The sequence below is a fragment of the Aegilops tauschii genome, chromosome 2 (genome assembly GCF_002575655.3).
Source record: "Aegilops tauschii subsp. strangulata cultivar AL8/78 chromosome 2, Aet v6.0, whole genome shotgun sequence".
Lineage (NCBI taxonomy): Eukaryota > Viridiplantae > Streptophyta > Magnoliopsida > Poales > Poaceae > Aegilops > Aegilops tauschii.
Window position 1 is genome coordinate 519,051,934 of NC_053036.3, and position 22,793 is coordinate 519,074,726.

Genomic DNA, 22,793 nt, shown 5'->3' on the forward strand with positions numbered 1-22,793 from the left:
GTCGAGGTAGTACAGGAGGTATAGGTGGAGACAAGCGATATAAATATGGTCCAAGCCTCGCTCCTCTTCCTTAGAGGCCTTACGACATGACCGAGGAGCAAAACGAAGCCATAGTGAAGGCCCAAGTGGACGCCCATTTTGGACCGAAACCGGCACCGCCGCCAAGGGAGAAAGTGCCTGAGAAAGTTATTGACCACTTTATTCATATGGCAAGAAAACCAGCTCCCAAGCCTGTTGACTCAGACTATGAGCGGCAAATCAGGAAGGCACATCGAGCACGACTACAGAAAGAAGTGAGCTCGAGCTCGAGCCAACAAGCAGCTGTCAAAAAAGCGGGAAAACGTTCCCCAGATGGGAGAACAGGCGGCGCAATCGATCCCCCCGCTTGTTGTGCCAACAACACATGAGAGTACGCGCGCCCAATATTATTGTGGGCAAACCGTTGCCCAGCTAGACAATCTGGTAATAACCGAGGAGCATATAATGCAGGCTGAAATGCTCAAGATCATTGTTGGACAACTCCTCGAGCTCGAGCCCATGTCTCCGCTTAGGAGGAAATAAAACGGAAATATGTCCGGGGCCAACCTTTGGTCAAGCCAGACGAGGTCAAGAACCTCCCAATGAGAATGTATGAATTGCATCAGTGGTACATGAACATTACCAAGAGTTCCAATCGAGAGTCCCTCATGGTGAATGTCAAGGAGGAGCATTACTTCCATGAGAAAGCTCTGCCCGTTGAGTATACAAAACTGTTTCAATTATTCAATCAAGACGCACTCGACAAATTTATCGTCAGTTGCTATTGTCTGTAAGTGATTTCTTTCTGTAATTAAGTCTCAAGCTAGTTGTAGTGATCATTTTGATCAATCATGCATTACCTGTAATTATCCTCACTATATTCTTTTCTGTGGTATTATGCAGGATGAAGATGTATGAAATGAAAAAATCTGGACGCTATGGCATTGGGTTCATTGACCCAAATACCGTTAATGAATACACATGGAAAATTCCAAGTTGTCGAGCAAGTTTAGAGGAAAGCATGCTAGAGTTCTTGAAGCGCCTAAATACCAATGAAGATATACTACTTCCTTACAACTTCCTGTGAGTCACACTGTCTTGTACTACAAATTCTGTTTTTGCTTACTAGCTAGCTAGATGTTAATAATTAAGTGTATAGGGTTTAGGGTAGTTGATTAGTGTTATGCACATGCCCGCTTAATTAAGACATGCAAACGTGTGCGCATGCAGTTTCCACTGGATCTTGTTAGACATTAAAGTTGACGAAGGAAAAGTTAAAGTACTGGACTCACTACTTAAAAAAGAAAGTGATTACACCATCTTGAAGGGGATAGTCAACAGGTAATTTCAATCATTATTAACTATATCTCGGCCTATTTAGTTCGTCATTTCCTGATATGAACTATTGAATAACCCCTTTATTAATTTTCTTTGCCGGTGGGCAGGGCTTGGGCAAAGTTCATCAAGGTGACTCCAGGAAAATGGGGCAGAACGGCTATTTTGGTATCGACCCAAGATAGGTAATTAAGTAGTACTAGCTAGCTAGCTACCATCTCTTTAATTCTTGTTTCAATACCATTAATTAATTATCATGCTTGATTAATTATTACCTAATTAATTTCAATTATCGTAAAGTTCCTGAAGCAGGCGCTGGGGACTGATGTGTGTGCATTCTAAGTTTGCGAGAACATTCGCATGATGGCGTCCGAAAGGAGCAGATGTGATAGACAGCAATGGGTACGTTTCACAGAACACTATTCATAATTTTTACATGATTATCGATATCTGGTCACACAACAAATACACATGCATGCATATTGATCTCCTCCTTAGCAGTTCCATGATGTGCGCGAAAAGCTCCTACCAACGAAGCGCATACGAGCACTTCAAGAGGAAATAGCGGGATTTTTGCTCGACCAGGTCATAGATCCCAAAGGAGAATACTATTACCCACTACCGCCCCCATGAACCACTTGTCATCGTGCTCCGGAGGCACCAAGGCAACATGTAGGAGAAATTGAATATATACCTAATTGTATAAATATATACATGCATGTGTATGTGTGAATTATAATGGTGGTTGTGAGACATTCGATGATATATATATAAAATTTCTCGTAGAACCTATCATATATATATATATATAACGTGTACAATATGTAGTATCGTAAAATACCAGCAAACAAAAAATATTAAATGGAAAAACAAAATTAAAGTAAAAATAAAAAATAAAACCAAAACCCCCTCAAGTATTTTAGTACCGGTTGGTCTTACTAACCGGTACTAAAGGGCTCCTCGCCCCCGGCGCTGGCTCGTGCCACGTGGGTGCACTTTAGTGCCGGTTCGTGCCTAACCGATACTAAAGGGGGGACCTTTAGTCCCCACTCTTTAGTGCCGGTTGCGGAACCGGCACTAAAGGCCCTTACGAACCGGTGATACATCCCGGTTTTGCACTAGTGCTCGCATGACCCTGATGTATGTTGTCTTTTCCATGCATACGTTGCTGGTCCTCCCGTGCCTCCGGTGTATCTTTTGTCTTCCCATACACGCCCAAGAAGCCAAGCAGGGTCACGCAAAGATTCTTCGTCACGTGCATCACGTCGATTGCAGAGCGGACCTCTAGGTATTTCCAATAGGGCAGGTCCCAAAATATAGATTTCTTCTTCCACATGGGTGCGCGTCCGTCAACGTCATTCGGAACAGATTGTCAGCCAGAACCCTTTCCAAAGATTACCTTCAAATCCTTGACAATATCATGTACACCATCGCCAGTACGGTCGCGAGGCTTTGTCCGGTGATCCGCCTCACCTTTGAAATGCTTGCCTTTCTTTCTTACGGGATGCCTGCTCGGAAGAAATCGACGATGTCCCAGATACACATTCTTCTTACAATTATCCAAATATATACTGTCGGTGTCATCCAAACAGTGCGTGCATGCGTGGTATCCCTTGTTTTTCTGTCCTGAAAGGTTACTAAGAGCAGGCCAATCATTGATGGTCACAAACAGCAACGCATGTAGGTCAAATTCTTCCTGTTTGTGCTCACCCCACGCATGTACACCTTTTCCATTCCACAGTTGTAAGAGTTCTTCAACTAATGGCCTTAGGTACACATCGATGTCGTTGCCGGGTTGCTTAGGGACTTGGATGAGCACTGGCATCACAATGAACTTCCGCTTCATGCACAACCAAGGAGGAAGGTTATACATAAATAGAGTCACAGGCCATGTGCTATGGTTGCTGCTTTGCTCCCCAAAAGGATTAATGCACCTGCAAAGTCCTCCTAGTACTTTCTCTTGATTTTTCTCCACTGCGACCCGTCAGCGGGTACTCTCAACTTTTCGTCTTTCTTACGGTCTTCTCTGTGCCACCGCATCGACTTAGCATGCTCTTTGTTTTGGAATAAACGTTTCAACCATGGTATTATAGGAGCATACCACATCACCTTGCAGGAATCTTCTTCCTGGGGCGCTCGCCCTCGACATCACCAGGGTCATCACGGCTGATCTTATAGCGCAATGCACCGCATACCGGGCACGCGTTCAAATCCTCGTACTCACTGCGGTAGAGGATGCAGTCATTAGGGCATGCATGTATCTTCTGCACCTCTAATCCTAGAGGGCAGATAACCTTCTTTGCTTCGTACGTACTCTCGGGAAATTCGTTGTCCTTTGGAAGCATCTTCTTTAACATTATCATCAACTTTCCAAATCCCTTGTCAGATACACCATTCTCTGCCTTCCATTGCAGCAATTCCAGTGTGGTACCCAGCTATTTCTTGTCAGCTTCGCAATTCGGGCACAACAATTTCTTGTGATCCTCTAACATGCGCTGCAACTTCTTCTTCTCCTCTTCACTTGCGCAGTTTCTCTTTGCATCGGCAATGGCCCGACCTAGATCATCAGCGGGCTCATCTGATGCCTCTTCTTCAGCTTCTTCCCGCATTGTCGGCTCAGCTTTTCCCCGCATTGTTGTACCATCGTATTCAGGGAACCCATGGCCAGGATAGTTGTCGTCGTCCTCTTCTTCTTCATTGTCTTCCATCATAACCCCTCTTTCTCCGTGCTTGGTCCAAACATTATAGTGGGGCATGAAACCGGGCTCAAACAGGTGGATGTGAATGGTTCTTGACTTAGAGTAATTCTGATCATTCTTACAGCTAGTACATGGACAACGCATAAAACCATCCGCCCGCCCGCTTGTTTGCCTCAGCCGCAAGCAGAAAAGTATGCACGCCATTAATGAACTGGGGAGAGCATAGGTCATCGTACATCCATTGCCGGCTCATCTTCATTACACAGTATCGAAAAGACCAAATTAATACAAGTTCATACAACACTTATTCTCATAAAACAACATACAAATAACTCTCTAGCTAAAGCATTAAAATGCGACAGCAAATGCGATCAAGATCGCAACTAAGGTAACAATTGATCCAACAGCATAATGATACCAAGCCTCACTATCGATGGCATATTCTTTAATCTTTCTAATCTTCAAGCGCATTTTCTCCATCTTGATCTTGTGATCATCGACGACATCGGCAACATGTAACTCCAATTCCATCTTCTCCCCCTCAATTCTTTTCAATTTTTCTTTCAAATACTTGTTTTCTCTTTTAACTAAATTTAACCTCTCGACAATAGGGTCGGTTGGAATTTCCTGTTCACATACCTCCTACATAAAAATATCTATGTCAACTTGATGGGCATAATTTGTCATAAACACGAAATGCAACAAATAGTTATAAAAGAGAATATACCACATCTGAATCATAACCCGGACGAGGGCCGACGGGGACGGATATCAAAACCATGGCACTATGTATAACAAACAACGTACGGGTAAGATAATTATACAAGTAACTATATATCTAAATCACACAAATATGATTTTTTATATAAAAAATATAAGAACAAGAGGCTCACCACAAGGTGGAGCCCGCGACAGGACGATGCAGGCGATCGACGGTGATTAGGACGGAGACGGGAAGGCACTAAGTAAACAACACCTACATTTGCAAACTAAGAGTTATTTTGACCTCAAATTGCATATAAATCAAATAGTACCACATATAATTCCTCCCAAAATATAACCCACAAACCACTATATACTTATAGAGCATTGCAAGAGCTAATGTAGCAATGAGAGATGAAAGGACAAAGTTACTAACCTTTGTGATCACTTGGATGGATGGTATGCCTTCAAATCTTCACAAATTTTGGCAAAAATGGAGTGTGAGCTCGAGAGAAAGAGGAAGAAAACAGAGGAGAGGAAAGGGGAAGAACAGAGCGCTCGGGCTAGACGAAGGGTTTATATAGGAAGACCTTTAGTACCGGTTGGTTAGACGAACCGGGACTAAAGGTGCATTTCTAGTGCTGGTTCGTGGCATGAACCGGTACTAGAGGTGCTGGTGGGGCCCCAGCCTGGCAAAAGCCTACCACCACCTCTTTAGTACCGGTTCGTGGCACGAACCGGTACTAATGAGAGCCGCCCGCCTAGCCGTTGGAACCGGCACTAATGATCACATTAATGCTGGTTCAAATACAAACTGGGACTAATGAGCTTCACATCAGGCCCTTTTTCTACTAGTGCGTAATGGGAGTATCATAACTAATATAATGCATAACTAATATAATGCATACCAATAGGCAATTTTGATGAGGTTGCATAGAATTAAATGCAGAAATAGATGGTCGAGTATCACATTATGATACTGTATCATAATAAATGATATTCTACTATGTGTCATGCATCAATAAATAAGATATGATACTATTCTATAATACTGTACACTACAAAAATAATATCATATCCTAATATTACATGCATGATACTGGTACATGATACTCCCACTATAACCAGCCTACTAAGATATAAGCATTGAAAGTGCACCAAAATTGTTTACACATTCAACTTGGGACGATTAAGCATTACATCTGCGTGATTGAACGTATGTCTCTTTTATTTTGTGGGGCAAACGTACATGTCACTCCATCGATCTTCATTTCTTCGACGCGAGAACACGACAAAGGATCCATCTGGTACCGATGGGCGTTGACAGATACATGATCTGGAAAATGCACACCACTTGGGCAATCTTCAACACCAAAACAAACGGTGCCGCCTCTTTGTTTGTTTCAAAAAATAAATGAAGAAAAGGTGCCGCCCCCAGTTTCGACGCTTCTCCGGCGTACATATATACAAGCCATCACCGAGTGCAGCCAAGTGTTTCTCAGATGGGTCCACATGTCATAGATGCACTACCACATATGCCCTCAGCGCTCTTCATTTCAGCCCGACATAAACTTTAAGAGGATATATATACCCCCACGGAAAAACATTTTAGGATCGAACGGAGCCTGGCACTTGACTCCACTCACAGACTGCGGCGAGAGTAAGGACACCACAACAGTTTTTGCACGTGCGAACGACCTTACGAGCCCCACCTCTATGGTACGCACTAATGTCGTCTAAGACCGAGCACATAACTTTGGATAGTGCACAGTACTAAGTAATCTTGCAGGGTATCATCAGCATCCGCACGGGCACCCTGCTCCTCGCCGGCCTCGCGTGGTGTGGCGTGCTCGTCGCCGCCGCCGGCGTGTTCAACGTCAAGGACTACGCTGCTCGAGGCCACGGGACCACGGACGACACCAAGGTACGTATGCGCCCGCGCGCGATGCCCGACTTGCCGTCGCGCTCTCCATCGAAATAACTCAACCTACGTGCTGATGTGCGTTGGTTTTCTGTACTGCATGGGAAGGCGTTCATGGACGCATGGACGGCGGCGTGCGGCGCCAGAGGCTGGTCGGCGACGCTGCTCGTGCCGGCGGCCAAATCCTTCCTCGTCGGCCCCACCAGGTTCAGCGGGCCCTGCGCCTCCAGCAGAATTACCGTCCAGGCACGCATGCACCGTTCGTCTTTCCTGATCTCGTCTTAGGTCTGGTCCGTGGTTTCCATGGCTAGGCCTCGTCTGACGGTCAGGAAATCCTGCGGCCTTTCTTTGGCTGTCGTAGGTCATGGGCACGATTACGGCGCCGCCGGCGCGCCCATGGAGCGAGAAGAACTATTGGCTGATGTTCTACCAGGTCCACGGGCTCACGGTTACCGGCGGCAGCACCGGCTTGCTCGACGGCAGAGGCGGGACGTGGTGGGGCGATAAATGCAAACGCCATGCTGTGAGAGCCCAACTCACCTCTTGCAAGAAAGAACGAAAATCTTTTAATTCCTCCTTGCATTTTCTACTCACCTATTATTGTTCTTTTCTTCCAGGACTGTATACCTAAGGCGCCGACGGTTAGTACAAACGTGTAGAAAGCAAGTATAATGTCTAGGAAATTAGCATTCGCAAATCAACGTGCATGTAATCTCATTGCGTACTACGTGCCACCGCATGGATCGATACAGGCGTTGGTGGTCATGAACTGCGCCGACGTGGAGCTGAGCCAATTCAGCAGCAAGAACAGCCCGCAGATGCACATCGCCGTCTGCCAGAGCAGCAAGGTCCACCTGACGCAGCTGACGATCACCGCGCCCTGGGACAGCCCCAACACCGACGGCGTGCACGTCGACCGGAGCCAAGACGTCCGCGTCACCAGATCGACCATCGGCACCGGCGACGACTGCGTCTCCATCGGCCCCGGGAGCCGATTTGTCACCGTGGACGGAATCGTCTGCGGCCCCGGCCATGGTGTAAGGTACCAAGAAAAGGGTTACAATAGGGAGGCTTCTTCCATCTGCAGTTTCTATTTACCATGCACTCCAAGAAGAGTAAAAAATACCAAAACGAGGAAAAAAACTTATGCCCCCTCCCAAGCGGCTCCCGGCGGCGCCCGCGCCAGCTCCCGCTCCCGTCCCGGCGCTGGCAGATGCTGCTCCAGGCCTGGTGCTTGGCACCTGATTCATGCCCCTGCCACCTCCTCCTGCTGGTGCCCTGCTCCGTTCCCCTGCGCAGCTCGCGCAGCCGGCGCCCCCATGCGTTCCTCGTCGACCCCAGATTCAGATCCATGTCTGGGTGGTCGGGGTCGGGCCAGCCCCGCTGCCTCCGTGGAGTTCGTCCCGGACTCGCAGCCGGTCGGGGCGTCTCCGTGCCGTGCCCTGGTCGGCTCGGGCCCTGCCTCTTCCGCTGCGCTTTCTATGCGCATTCAAGAGGGAGCCCCTCTTTACTGCGATGGTGGGGGGCAGATGGCCTCCCCCCGCCCTGCCGCGGGCGCGCCTTCATTGTTGGCTGCTGGCCCTAGTGGCACGGGGCGCGAGATGGAGGTGGCCGGCGACTGGACGCTGGTCACGTCGCGTAAAGGGCCGCGCCAGCCGGACTTGCCTGCTCCGGCATTCAAGCCGCCGCCCATCCCGCGTTGGCTCTTCGGGCGCTGCTGCAGGTGCCTGATCAAGGGCCATAGGGCTTCAGGCTGCCGAGACCCGCTTCGCTGCTCCCACTGCCTGCAGAACGGGCATAAATCGCGGGGCTGCCGTAACAGATGGATGCCCCTGAGCTCTCTTGACGGCCCCGTCCTGCCACCACCCCCTCCGCCTCGCCCTGCTGGGACCTCTGCCCAAGCTCCTGCCCGCCCAGGCCGAGGGTGGGAATCCAGGGTGTCGACCGCGCCTGGTGCTGTGCCACCGCCTCCTCCGCCGCCTTTGTTGCCGTCCGCCCCCTTGGGCATGGCACTGCGGCCTGGGGATGCCTCGCTCAGGCCGGCCGAAGACTTCGTCGTCGTCCCGGCGACGCCTGACATGCAGGCGGAGTCGGCCGTCCTCTCCACCAATGCGGCGGTTGCCTGGCTCGAGGGTGACCGTCAAGATGTCTCCTGCCAGCAGGTGGCGGCAGACATCGCCAAGGCCTTGGGGGCTCGCAAGGAGGACGTCGAAGTGGTCAAGCACTACCTGGAGAGATTCCTCATCCGCTTCATGTACCAGCATCACTGCGCTGATGCCGTGTCCCGCGACTTCCTGCCTGGCTCAGGCTATCGCATCTTTGCGCGGCAATGGAGGCTGGAGGCTCATGCTGACAATGAGGACATGTTGCTGCACGTCCGGCTATGCCTAGAGGGGGTGCCCCTGCATGCCTGGAACGAGTATGTGGCGACATTCCTCATCGGCCGTCGCTGCTCTCTGGACTACATCGAGCCCCGCTCCCGTCGCAAGGAGGACACCCGCGACCTATCGCTCTGGGCTTGGACTGCCGACCCCAGCGCCATCCCTAAGGTGAAATGGCTCACACCGCCTACCCGCGGGCACCGGCGTCGTGGGCGTCGCGGGCTTCGCCACCGCGTCATCGTCCACCTCGACCTCCTTGAGGACCATTCCAAGGCCGGAGAAGATGATGACAACCCGCCGCCGCCGGACGTCGACGAGTTCACTTGGTACAGAAAGTTCGTCGACGGCACCTACGTCCCGTCGGACAGGCGCGCTGCTCCGGCCCGTGAAGCTCGACGCAATGACCGGCGGGATGATGAAGACCACGATGGGCGCCGTGGCCGCGATGGTGCCCGCGCTCGTGAAGGCTGGAGCGCCAGGGTGCGTCGTTCCCTCTCCCGCAACACACGTGACCGCCAACGGGAGGCTGGACAAGATCGCTCCAGGGATCGGTCGGGTGGTCGTCGTCGCGCGGCGGAGCTCTCCGCCCTTCCCCTGTTGCTGGTGTCGGCTGCTGTTCAGGATGTGGACGCCGGCTCTGGTCTTCTGCGTGGCTCCGGATCGGGTGGCAGTGCCCTTGATCGTGCCGGCGAGCTCCTGCCCGTTATAGAGGGGGAGCGTGCTGGGAACCGGGGGCGTTCCACCTCTCGGCACGGCTCTCCCCGTGGTGATCGGAGGCGCTCGCTGGAGGCTCTCACTCCGCCGGCGTCCCCGCCCAGCTCCCCAGCTTCTGTGCTGCCGTCCAACCCGCGGTGCAAGAGGGTTGGATCGCAGAGTTCTCCGCTGCTGCATGTCAACCCCATCACGCTGGCTCTCTGCTCGCCTGGGATGCTGCTGGAGCCGCTCCCCTCTCCTGCTAAGCCCCCAGGCTTCGAGGTGTCACCCACGCCGCCGCTGCGCTGTGATGGTCAGGTGCCGCGAACCCCTTCTCCGGTGCATGTTGGCGTGGCCCCGGTTGGGGAAGGGGCGGTGGCGCCTCTCTTCGTGGAGCGTCAGCCGGGCATCCTCGCCTCGCCTGGTTCATCGCCTCCCAGGCCGCCGGCAGCTCGCAGGAAGACCCTGGCTGGAGTGCGGATTTCCTCCAAGGGTGGTCTTTCCCTTCAGCGCATCAGGCGCTCTGGTGGCCCGGCGGTTGCTCTGGTGGCCAAAACTGTTGAGCGGCTGGTCTCTCGCAGCCTGGGTATCACTAAGGATGGCAAAGATGTGACGGAAGCCACTCTGGATGACTTCACCGCCAAGTTCAAGGAGCAGCTACCCCCAGAGGTGATCGTGGCCATGCGTGACTTCTTCCGCCTCGACGACAAGGCTTTCAATGATGTTGAAGATGCCCTGATCGACCACGGCGGCGAGGGAGCCCTGGAGATTGCCTCGGCTCAGGACGGCGCTGTGCTCCAGGGGAGTGGGGGCCTTGATGCAGTCTGATCTGCTTGTTTGCCCTGGATGTTGCCACGTTCTTATGTTAGCAAGTATGGCTAGTTGGCCCAGAGGGGTATGTATCTTTTCTTCTATGTTGTGTCTGTACTCTGAACCTCGTTGTGTGCCCATGGGTGGATGCTGTGCCTCGAGTATTCAAATTCAAATGCGCCTGCTTTCTTCAAGTTTGCGATGTCTCTTCTCAGACTTAGACTCCTATGGTTCTGCTCAACCATGTGTGTTCCTGTGGTCTCCATGTTAAGTCAGCCCATCAACACACTGTGTTGGAATGTTAGGGGACTAAACTGCCCGGCCAGGAGGGCAACTGTTAGTACTACGATTGCGTCTTCCTCCGTCCAAATTGTGTGTCTGCAAGAGACAAAACTGGAGAACGTGGATGTGTTTACCGCTGCCTTTCTCGGTGGTAACAAGCTGCGCAATTTTGCGCAACGTCCGGCTGTGGGGACTAGGGGGGACTGTTGCTTCTATGGGATGACAGCGTTCTCGAGGTCTCCGACATTTCTTTCTCGGCTTATTGCCTTTCGGCTTCGGTCCGAGTCCTCGAGAATGAGGTGTGTTTCAAGCTCACTAATGTCTACGGGCCTACTGACTATGCATGCAAGGAGGCTTTCTTTGCTGAGATGTGCTCCTGCAAGCCACTTCCGGGTTTGGGCTGGCTCGTGCTTGGGGACTTCAACCAAATATACCGTGCTAGGGACAAGAACAAGCGAAATTTCAACCGGAGGAGGATTAAGCGCTTTCATGACACTCTTCAGTCATGTGAGCTCAAGGAGATCCATCTGCAGAATAGGCGGTTCACGTGGTGCAACGAGAGGGAAAACCCAACCCTTTGCAAGCTGGACTCCTTCTGTAATGCGACCTGGGACTTGTCTTTCAACACCCGTGTGCTTCACGCCCTTTCGTCGTCCCTTTCCGACCACTGCCCTCTGCTGCTCGCCGACGACAGGGGGCCTAGGCGGCCTCGGTCCTTCAAGTTTGAAAACTTCTGGGTGTCCTTGCCCGGTTTCGATGAGGTGGTCTCGAAGGCTTGGGCCGAGCGGGTGCGACACACTGAGCCGTACCAGATTCTGTATCAAAAGCTCAAGAAAACCGCGATGCGTCTCTCTGAGTGGACTAAGAAGCTTTTCTCCAAGGCGAACGTCCAGTTTCATGCGGCTCAGCTGGTGATCCTTCACCTTGACATTGCGCAGGAGGGGAGATCCCTCTCCCCTGAGGAGCGGGACCTCCGCTCGAGACTGAAGAGAAGGGTTATTAGCTTGTCGGTGCTCCAGAGGGCTCGAAAGAGTCAGTGTGCAAGGGTTGCAAATTTGAAAGATGGTGATGCTAACACCAATTTTTTTCATCGATGCATTAATGCTAGGCGGCGAAAGAACCACATTCATCGGATCAAGCACAGACATGGCTGGGTAACCGAGCACAAAGAAAAAGAGAAGATCATTCACGACCACTTCCATGAGGTGATGGGGAGAAGGGGATCGAGCGGCAAGGACTTTAACTGGGAGGAGCTAGGCATTGAGCCCCATGATTTGCACGGCCTCGATGCCACCATTTCTGAGGAGGAGGTTTGGGAGGCCATCAAGGACATGCCTTCTGATAAAGCGCCTGGCCCTGACGGCTTCACGGGATTGTTCTTTAAGAGGTGTTGGGGGCTCATCAAGCATACGGTCATGAGGGTGGTCCAACGCTTTGACTCCCTTCACATTGACGAGCTCCACTGGCTCAACTCTGCCAACGTTGTTCTCTTGCCCAAGAAGGATGGGGCTGAGGGCATTTCTGACTATAGGCCCATTAGCCTCATTCACTCCATTGCCAAAATCATCGCCAAAATCCTCTCGCTCCGGCTTGCCCCTCTTATGGATGGTCTTGTCTCAAACGCTCAAAGCGCTTTCATCAAGCGGCGCAGTATCCACGACAACTTCATGTATGTGAGGAACTTCGCGCGGAGGTTACATAAGTGCAAAACTCCTGCCCTCCTCTTCAAGCTTGACATCAAGAAGGCTTTTGACTCTGTGAAATGGGGATATTTCCTGGAGCTTCTTCAACGGCTTGGGTTTCCCAGCAGATTTCGTGCTTGGGTTGCTGCTCTTCTTTCGACTTCATCCTCCCGCATCCTTATCAACGGTCTACCAGGGCCGCCCATCAAGCACGGCAGCGGGTTTCGGCAGGGGGACCCCCTTTCCCCCCTGCTCTTTGTCATTGCGATCGACCCGCTTCAGAAACTTCTTGAGTTGGCAACAAGGAAACGTCTCCTTCGCAAGGTCCAGGGCCGGGGAGCCGAGATGCGGACTTCGCTTTATGCTGATGATGCGGCCGTCTTTGTGGCTCCCTTCAAGCAGGATATCGACAACCTTGCAGCGATCTTGCGAGGCTTTGGCGAGGTCACGGGCCTCTGTTGCAACTTTCAGAAGAGCTCGGTCATGCCAATTAGGTGCGCCCACATTCATCTTGAGCCCATCCTTGGGAACTTACCGGCCACCCGTGCGTCCTTCCCGGTCAAATACTTAGGCCTCCCGCTCTCGGTCAGGCAACTCAAGCGGGTGGATTTCCAGTATCTCGAAGACAAGGCGGCCGGCAAATTGGTTACTTGGGAAGGCCAAAACATCACAACTATGGGGCGCACGGCCCTTGTCAAGTCAGTCCTTTGCTCCCAAGCGGTGTTCTCAATCACGCCGCTCGTCGTGCCTCAAAGCACTCTTCGGAGTCTGACCAAGATTGAACGGGCTTTCCTCTGGTCAGGTGCTGACAAGACTACGGGTGCCAAGTGCAAAGTGAAGTGGGACACGGTTTGTAGGCCGAAGGAGTATGGTGGCCTTGGGGTGCTTAACTCTGAAAAATTTGCGCGTGCCCTTCGCCTTAGGTGGCCTTGGTACGAATGGAAGGAGCCCCACAGATTGTGGGTTGGTTTTGGCACCCCTTGTACGGAGGACGATCTCAGCTTCTTTTATGCCTCCACCACCATTACTCTGGGCAACGGAGCCAAAACGCCTTTCTGGGATTCTCCTTGGCTCCTTGGCCGTAAGCCCAAGGAGATCGCCCCGCTCATCTATGAGGCCTCCAGGAGGAAGAATTGGAAGGTCAGGGAGGCTGTTAGAGAGGACGCTTGGATCTTCAAAATCAGCTACAACAACATCGTCACCGGAGACCACATTCGAGAATTTTTCACTCTTTGGATGCTTTTGGATGACGTCCATCTTGAGGAGCATCGGGAGGACGACATCACCTGGAAGCATTCCAGTGATGGGATGTACTCGGCAGCCAGTGCTTATAAAGCGCAGTTTCTTGGCTTAACCTTGTCCCCAATGGATCGCATGGTTTGGAAAGTATGGGCTCCTCCGAAGATCAAATTCATTGCTTGGTTGGCTATTCAAGATAGGATCTGGACTGCGGACCGCCTGAAGAGGCGCGGGTGGGCCAACTGCGGTCTGTGCCCTCTTTGCTCTAGGGAGCAGGAAACGGGTGCTCATCTTCTCTTCAAGTGTCGCTTCACTATTCGGCTTTGGAGGTCTCTCGCGGCCAAGCTTGGCCTCCATCACATTGACACCTCCGGATGGCATCTTCATGACTCCGTCCTGGATTGGTGGGAAGATGGTACTGGGAGACACGTCCCCAACAGGAGTGCCTTGGCCTCCCTCACCCTCCTCGTCTCCTGGACCATCTGGAATGAACGTAATGCTAGGGTGTTCCGACACAAAAGTGCTCCGCCACCTATTCTTCTTAACACAATCCTTGAGGAGGCCAAGCTTTGGGTTACAGCTGGTGCAAAGAAACTAGGGCCTATTGTATTTCGTGAGTAGTTCGCATGCCGTGTTTGAGGTCGTCGCTGTAAAACTCTAATCTACTCTCCCTTATTTAATAGATGAGGCAAATATTTTACCTCCGTTTCAAAAAAAAAGAGTAAAATGACGTGATTGTCTTTCTTGGCTAGTGTGGGGAGCCTGGGCAGGAAGGGAGCAACCGAATCCGTGGAGTACATCGACGTAAAAAACGTCCAGTTCATCAATACCGCGAATGGAGCAAGGATCAAGACGTGGCAGGTACTAAAGTGCTAGCTAGTGTATCGACACGCCATGAAACCAAGCTGAAACCGGCCTTCTCTTACTAACGGGCTGATCATCTGATTTTGACGCCCGGGTGATTGCACTGTTTCTTCGCGCTGCAGGGTGGGAAAGGTTACGCGAAATCCATCTCCTTCACCGACATAAAGTTCACCAACGTGGACCATCCTGTGGTCATCAACCAGTTCTACGTAGACCGCCACGACGTCCCAAACATGGTAGTAGTGCATGTGTTTATTAACTGTTGGACGATCTGTATACGTGTGGAGCAGCTAGTACTACCAAGTTCCTCTAACTATAAGTATTCCGGTACAGAGGGAGTACTAATGTTTGTGCATCTTCTAGGGGATCTTTATTTGCCGTAGGGGGCGGTGGCGCTGAGCAACATAACGTACACGAACCTGAAGGGGACTTCGAGGTACAAGACGGCCGTCGAGTTTGACTGCAGCGAGAGCGGCAGCTGCACGAACATCCACGTCAACTCCGTGGCGATCACAGCTGCGTACGGCGGAGAAACCGTGGCCCGCTGCCAGAATGCGCAAGGGGACACCTCCGGATATGTCTACCCCAAGATCCCTTGCCTTAGATAATGTATGTAATAGAAAAAAATTAGATAATGTAATAATACCCAGCCCAGGGTTTAGCAGTGCATTTGGGGAGAGTATCCCATGATACCATCTCCCACATGTTCCCATGCTCCAATTTCAAATAAATCCATTGTAAATGTTTTAAAAAATATGGAGAAGAACGATATGTCTACAACCCTTAAACATTGCAGATCGGCTGAACTTCTGGCTTTTGGAATGTTCCTATTGCTTGGACGACCTCTTCTGTTAGAAAAACACGACCCACAAATTCAAAGGCCAACCGAAAATAGAAAAACAAACACGGGCATAAAAACGAGCCCCACTCGATTAAAGAAGAAAAAAGGCAGGGCTATGACATCATCTCGATGAGGCTTACTAAGGGCGTGTTCGGTAGCCCTCCACACTTGCAAACTCCCCAACTCTGTTGCCGCTAGCCAGCAGCCGGCTTCTCGTGTAAACTCCTGGAGTGATCGATCCGTTCGGTGTGTTAGCTTCTGCTTGCGAGCTGTGTAAATGGCTGGGCCTGGTCGGTGGCTGTTTTTATTGGGTTGTGGCCTGGAAAAAGGAATAGTGGGCCGTCTAAATGCCTAGGCCTGGTCGGTGGCACACCTCATATGGCTGTTCGGCCGTGGCTGTTTCCACGTACCGGTTCGCAGCAAGTCACTTGGTGGTGAGAGCGAAGTGTAATATATGTGAACTCTCGCTTCTCAGTTTTTGTGGAGCTTCGTTTTCTCAACTCCACCAATCCTCCAAATTTACACTGCGTGGTTAGCCAGCTTCTCGCTCGCATCGCCGGGAGTTAGACCGTTCGGGTGCACTCCACACATGGAGTTAGGGAATTAAGAAGCCAGACGGCTACCGAACAGGCCCTAAGTGAGCAAGAGGGGGGAATATGGAAATAACTAGTTTTTTTAGGGAACAGAAATAACTAGTTACCCCTTAGCAAAAGTCACTCCCCGCCTTCTCAGGTGGTTACAAGTAGCGCACCTGGGATTTTGTCTTTTTCCCTAGACTGGTTTATTCAAAATATTTTATCTTTTGAACCATGTGTCCTAGTCCTGAATCGTTTTCGTGGTTGGATTTCTTGCTTTGAGATTTTCAAAACTTCCCATGTTAATAGGGTTTGACCCCAAAAAACATGAAAAACCAGCAACCAAAAAGGAAATTTGATAAAAACAAAAAGAAAAAAATAACGGCAATCAAAAAATACCAATTAACAAAAAAGGCGAAAGAAAAAACCAAAGCCCGGAAGAATAGTTATGGCTTTTCACCCTTTTTCCACTTTTTGAGAAGCATAAATTTTCTTTTCCCGAGAAGTATATCGCAGAAGCAAATATGTGCTTCTCATGAAAACACATTTCAAAAAAACCAAAATTGTGTTTCTCGCGAAAGCAAATCTATACTTCTCATGGATGTACATATATTTATTTTTTTGAGAACCATAGCTGCACTTCTCACGGAAGAAAATTCATGCTTCCCTGAGAACCAAAGATGTGCTTCTTTTAAAATCATAGTTTGTTTTTCTTTCCAAGATGATAGTTGTACTTCGCAAAAAGTTTTTCATAAACCTGGGAAAAACCAAGCAAAAAACAAAAGACCAAAAAAGAAAAAAAAAAGAAAAAACCTGAAGATGTGAACCGAAAAAATTCAGGTGGAGCATCCAGTACGTGTTGGGGATCGTTGCAGAAATTAAAAAATTTCTACGCATCACCAAGAACTATCTATGGAGTCTTCTAGCAACGAGAGGGAAAAGAGTGCATCCACATACCCTTGTAGATCGCGAGCGGAAGCATTCAAGTGAACGGGGTTGATGGAGTCGTACTCGTCGTGATCCAGATCACCGATGACCGAGCGCCGGACGGACGGCACCTCCGCGTTCAACACGCGTACGGTTGGGGAAGACGTCTCCTCCTTCTTGATCCAGCAAGGGGGAGGGAGAGGTTGATGGAGATCCAGCAGCACGACGGCGTGGTGGTGGAAGCAGCGGGGATCTCGGCAGGGCTTCGCCAAGCTCAGCGAGAGGGAGAGGTGTCACGGGAGGGAGAGGAAGGTGCCAGGGGCTTGGGTGCGGCTGCCCTCCCTCCCCCCCCCCCTCTTTATATAGGGCCCCTGGGGGGGCGCCGGCCCTAGGAGATCCAATCTCCAAGGGGGCGGCGGCCAAGGGGGTGGCTTGCCCCCCAAGCCAAGTGGGGCGCCCCCCACCCCTAGGGTTTCCAACCCTAGGCGCAGGGGGAGGCCCAAGGGGGGCGCACCAGCCCACCAGGGGCTGGTTCCCTCCCACTTCACCCCATGGGGCCCTCCGGGATAGGTGGCCCCACCCGGTGGACCCCCCGGGACCCTTCCGGTGGTCCCGGTACAATACCGGTGACCCCCGAAACTTTCCCGGTGGCCGAAACTGGACTTCCTATATACAATTCTTCACCTCCGGACCATTCCGGGACTCCTCGTGACATCCGGGATCTCATCCGGGACTCCGAACAACTTTCGGATTTCCGCATACTAATATCTCTACAACCCTAGCGTCACCGAACCTTAAGTGTGTAGACCCTACGGGTTCGGGAGACATGCAGACATGACCGAGACGACTCTCCGGTCAATAACCAACAGCGGGATGTGGATACCCATGTTGGCACCCACATGTTCCACGACGATCTCATCGGATGAACCACGATGTCGAGGATTCAATCAATCCCGTATACAATTCCCTTTGTCAATCGGTACGTTACTTGCCCGAGATTCGATCGTCGGTATCCCAATACCTTGTTCAATCTCGTTACCGGCAAGTCACTTTACTCGTACCGTAATGCATGATCCCGAGCAAACACTTGGTCACATTGAGCTCATTATGATGATGCATTACCGAGTGGGCCCAGAGATACCTCTCCGTCATACGGAGTGACAAATCCCAGCCTCGATTCGTGCCAACCCAACAGACACTTTCGGAGATACCCGTAGTGCACCTTTATAGCCACCCAGTTACGTTGTGACGTTTGGCACACCCAAAGCACTCCTATGGTATCCGGGAGTTGCACAATCTCATGGTCTAAGGAAATGATACTTGACATTTGGAAAAGCTCTAGCAAACGAACTACACGATCTTGTGCTATGCTTAGGATTGGGTCTTGTTCATCACATCATTCTCCTAATGATGTGATCCCGTTATCAATGACATCCAATGTCCATAGTCAGGAAACCATGACTATCTGTTGATCAACGAGCTAGTCAACTAGAGGCTCACTAGGGACATGTTGTGGTCTATGTATTCACACATGTATTACGATTTCCGGATAACACAATTATAGCATGAACAATAGACAATTATCATGAACAAGGAAATATAATAATAACCATTTTATTATTGCCTCTAGGGCATATTTCCAACAGTCTCCCACTTGCACTAGAGTCAATAATCTAGTTACATTGTGATGAATCGAACACCCATAGAGTTCTGGTGTTGATCATGTTTTGCTCTAGGGAGAGGTTTAGTCAACGGATCTGCTACATTCAGGTCCGTATGTACTTTACAAATATCTACGTCTCCATTTTGAACATTTTCACGAATGGAGTTGAAGCGACGCTTGATATGCCTGGTCTTCCTGTGAAACCTGGGCTCCTTGGCAAGGGAAATAGCTCCAGTGTTGTCACAGAAGAGAGTCATCGGGCCCGACGCATTGGGAATAACTCCTAGGTCGGTAATGAACTCCTTCACCCAGATTGCTTCTTGTGCTGCCTCTGAGGCCGCCATGTATTCCGCTTCACATGTAGAGCCCGCCACAACGCTTTGCTTGCAACTGCACGAGCTTACTGCCCCACCATTCAAAATATACACGTATCCGGTTTGTGACTTAGAGTCATCCAGATTTTTGTCGAAGCTAGCATCGACGTAACCCTTTACGACGAGCTCTTCATCACCTCCATAAACGAGAAACATATCCTTAGTCCTCTTCAGGTACTTCAGGATATTCTTGACCGCTGTCCAGTGTTCCATGCCGGGATTACTTTGGTACCTTCCTACCAAACTTACGGCAAGGTTTACATCAGGTCTGGTACACAGCATGGCATACATAATAGACCCTATGGCCGAGGCATAAGGGACGACACTCATCTTTTCTCTATCTTATGCCGTGGTCGGGCATTGAGCCGTGCTCAATTGCACACCTTGCAATACAGGCAAGAACCCCTTCTTGGACTGATCCATATTGAACTTCTTCAATATCTTGTCAAGGTACGTACTTTGTGAAAGACCAATGAGGCGTCTTGATCTATCTCTATAGATCTTGATGCCTAATATATAAGCAGCTTCTCCAAGGTCCTTCATTGAAAAACACTTGTTCAAGTAGGCCTTTATGCTTCCCAAGAATTCTATATCATTTCCCATCAACAGTATGTCATCCACATATAATATGAGAAATGCTACAGAGCTCCCACTCATTTTTTTGTAAACACAGGCTTCTCCATAAGTCTGTGTAAACCCAAATGCTTTGATCATCTCATCAAATCGAATGTTCCAACTCCGAGATGCTTGCACCAGCCCATAGATGGAGCACTGGAGCTTGCATACCTTGTTAGCATTCTTAGGATCGACAAAACCTTCCGGTTGCATCATATACAATTCTTCCTTAAGAAAGCCGTTAAGGAATGCCGTTTTGACGTCCATTTGCCATATCTCATAATCATAGTATGCGGCAATTGCTAACATGATTCGGACGGACTTCAGCTTCGCTACGGGTGAGAAAGTCTCATCGTAGTCAACCCCTTGAACTTGTCGATAACCCTTAGCGACAAGTCGAGCCTTATAGATGGTCACATTACTATCCGCGTCTGTCTTCTTCTTAAAGATCCATTTATTTTCTATGGCTCGCCGATCATCGGGCAAGTCAGTCAAAGTCCATACTTCGTTTTCATACATGGATCCTATCTCGGATTTCATGGCTTCTAGCCATTTGTCGGAATCTGGGCCCGCCATTGCTTCTTCATAGTTTGAAGGTTCACCGTTGTCTAACAACATGATTTCCAGGACAGGGTTGCCATACCACTCTGGTGTGGAACGTGTCCTCGTGGACCTACGAAGTTCAGTAGTAACTTGATCTGAAGTACCTTGATCATCATCATTAGCTTCCTCTCTAGTCAGTGCAGGCACCACAGGAACATCTTCCTGAGCTGCGCTACTTTCCGGTTCAAGAGGTAGTACTTCATCAAGTTCCACTTTCCTCCCACTTACTTCTTTCGAGAGAAACTCATTCTTCATAAAGGACCCGTTCTTGGCAACAAAGATCTTGCCTTCGGATCTGAGGTAGAAGGTATACCCAATGGTTTCCTTAGGGTATCCTATGAAGACGCATTTTTCCGACTTGGGTTCGAGCTTTTCAGGTTGAAGTTTCTTGACATAAGCATCGCATCCCCAAACTTTTAGAAACGACAGCTTAGGTTTCTTCCCAAACCATAATTCATACGGTGTCGTCTCAACGGATTTCGACGGAGCCCTATTTAAAGTGAATTCGGCAGTCTCTAAAGCATAGCCCCAAAATGAGAGCGGTAGATCGGTAAGAGACATCATAGATCGCACCATATCCAATAGAGTGCAATTACGACGTTCGGACACACCATTTCGCTGAGGTGTTCCAGGCGGCGTGAGTTGTAAAACTATTCCACATTTCCTTAAGTGTGTGCCAAATTCGTGACTCAAATATTCCCCTCCACGATCTGATCGTAAGAATTTTATTTTCCTGTCACGTTGATTCTCAACCTCACTCTGAAATTCCTTGAACTTTTCAAAGGTCTCAGACTTGTGTTTCATTAGGTAGACATACCCATATCTACTCAAGTCATCAGTGAGAGTGAGAACATAACGATAGCCACCGCGAGCCTCAACACTCATTGGACCGCACACATCAGTATGTATGATTTCCAATAAGTTGGTTCCTCGCTCCATTGTTCCGGAGAATGGAGTCTTGGTCATCTTACCCATGAGGCATGGTTCGCACGTGTCAAATGATTCGTAATCAAGAGACTCCAAAAGTCCATCTACATGGAGCTGCTTCATGCGCTTGACACCAATGTGACCAAGACGGCAGTGCCACAAGTATGTGGGACTATCATTATCAACCTTACATCTTTTGGTACTCACACTATGAATATGTGTAACACTACGTTCGAGATTCATTAAGAATAAACCATTAACCACCGGGGCATGACCATAAAACATATCTCTCATATAAATAGAACAACCATTATTCTCGGATTTAAATGAGTAGCCATCTCGAATTAAACGAGATCCTGATATAATGTTCATGCTCTAAGCTGGCACTAAATAACAATTATTGAGGTTTAAAACTAATCCCGTAGGTAAATGTAGAGGTAGCGTGCCGACAGCGACCACATCGACCTTGGAACCATTCCCGACGCGCATCGTCACCTCGTCCTTTGCCAGTCTCCGTTTATTCCGCAGCTCTTGCTTTGAGTTACAAATATGAGCAACCGCACCGGTATCAAATACCCAGGAGCTACTACGAGTGCTGGTAAGGTACACATCAATAACATGTATATCACATATACCTTTGGTGTTGCCGGCCTTCTTGTCCGCCAAGTACTTGCGGCAGTTCCGCTTCCAGTGACCACTTCCCTTGCAATAAAAGCACTCAGTCTCAGGCTTGGGTCCATTATTTGGCTTCTTCCCGGCAACTGGCTTACCGGGCGCGGCAACTCCCTTGCCGTCCTTCTTGAAGTTCTTCTTACCCTTGCCTTTCTTGAACTTAGTGGTTTTATTCACCATCAACACTTGATGTTCCTTTTTGATCTCCACCTCCGCTGATTTCAGCATTGAATATACCTCAGGAATGGTCTTTTCCATCCCCTGCATATTGAAGTTCATCACAAAGCTCTTGTAGCTCGGTGGAAGCGACTGAAGGATTCTGTCAATGACCGCGTCATCCGGGAGATTAACTCCCAGCTGAGTCAAGCGGTTGTGTAACCCAGACATTTTGAGTATGTGCTCACTGACAGAACTATTTTCCTCCATCTTACAACTGAAGAACTTGTCGGAGACTTCATATCTCTCGACCCGGGCATGAGCTTGGAAAACCATTTTCAGCTCTTCGAACATCTCATATGCTATGTGTTGCTCAAAACGCTTTTGGATCCCCGGTTCTAAGCTGTAAAGCATGCCGCACTGAACGAGGGAGCAATCATCAGCACGCTGCTGCCAAGCGTTCATAACTTCTTGGTTCTCTGGGATGGGTGCGTCACCTAGCGCTGCTTCTAGGACATAATCTTTCTTGGCAGCTATGAGGATGATCCTCAGGTTCCGGACCCAGTCCGTATAGTTGCTGCCATCATCTTTCAGCTTGGTTTTCTCTAGGAACGCGTTGAAGTTGAGGGCAACATTAGCGTGGGCCATTTGATCTACAAGACATATTGTAAAGATTTTGGACTAAGTTCATGATAATTAAGTTCATCTAATCAAATTATTCAAAGAACTCCCACTCAGATAGACATCCCTCTAGTCATCTAAGTGAAACATGATCCGAGTCAACTAGGCCGTGTCCGATCATCACGTGAGACGG

The 22,793-nt window shown here is 49.8% G+C and overlaps 1 protein-coding gene across 2 annotated transcripts; it reads left to right on the forward strand.

The window, feature by feature from the left end:
* The first annotated feature begins 6,238 nt into the window (after window positions 1-6,238).
* Window positions 6,239-15,414, forward strand: LOC109769394 (polygalacturonase ADPG1-like). Of its 2 annotated transcripts, none has more exons than XM_045233227.1 (9): window positions 6,239-6,473; window positions 6,544-6,678; window positions 6,784-6,921; window positions 7,037-7,198; window positions 7,293-7,316; window positions 7,428-7,717; window positions 14,515-14,623; window positions 14,749-14,862; window positions 15,010-15,414. In XM_045233227.1, the coding sequence occupies exons 1-9, from the start codon at window positions 6,276-6,278 to the stop codon at window positions 15,232-15,234; spliced, it is 1,395 nt and encodes a 464-aa protein (XP_045089162.1). In that variant the 5' UTR covers window positions 6,239-6,275; the 3' UTR covers window positions 15,235-15,414. The 2 variants fall into 2 exon arrangements, with proteins under 2 accessions (XP_045089162.1, XP_040255504.2); XM_040399570.3 differs by having other exon boundaries at window positions 14,990-15,161.
* Window positions 15,415-22,793: the final 7,379 nt, after the last annotated feature.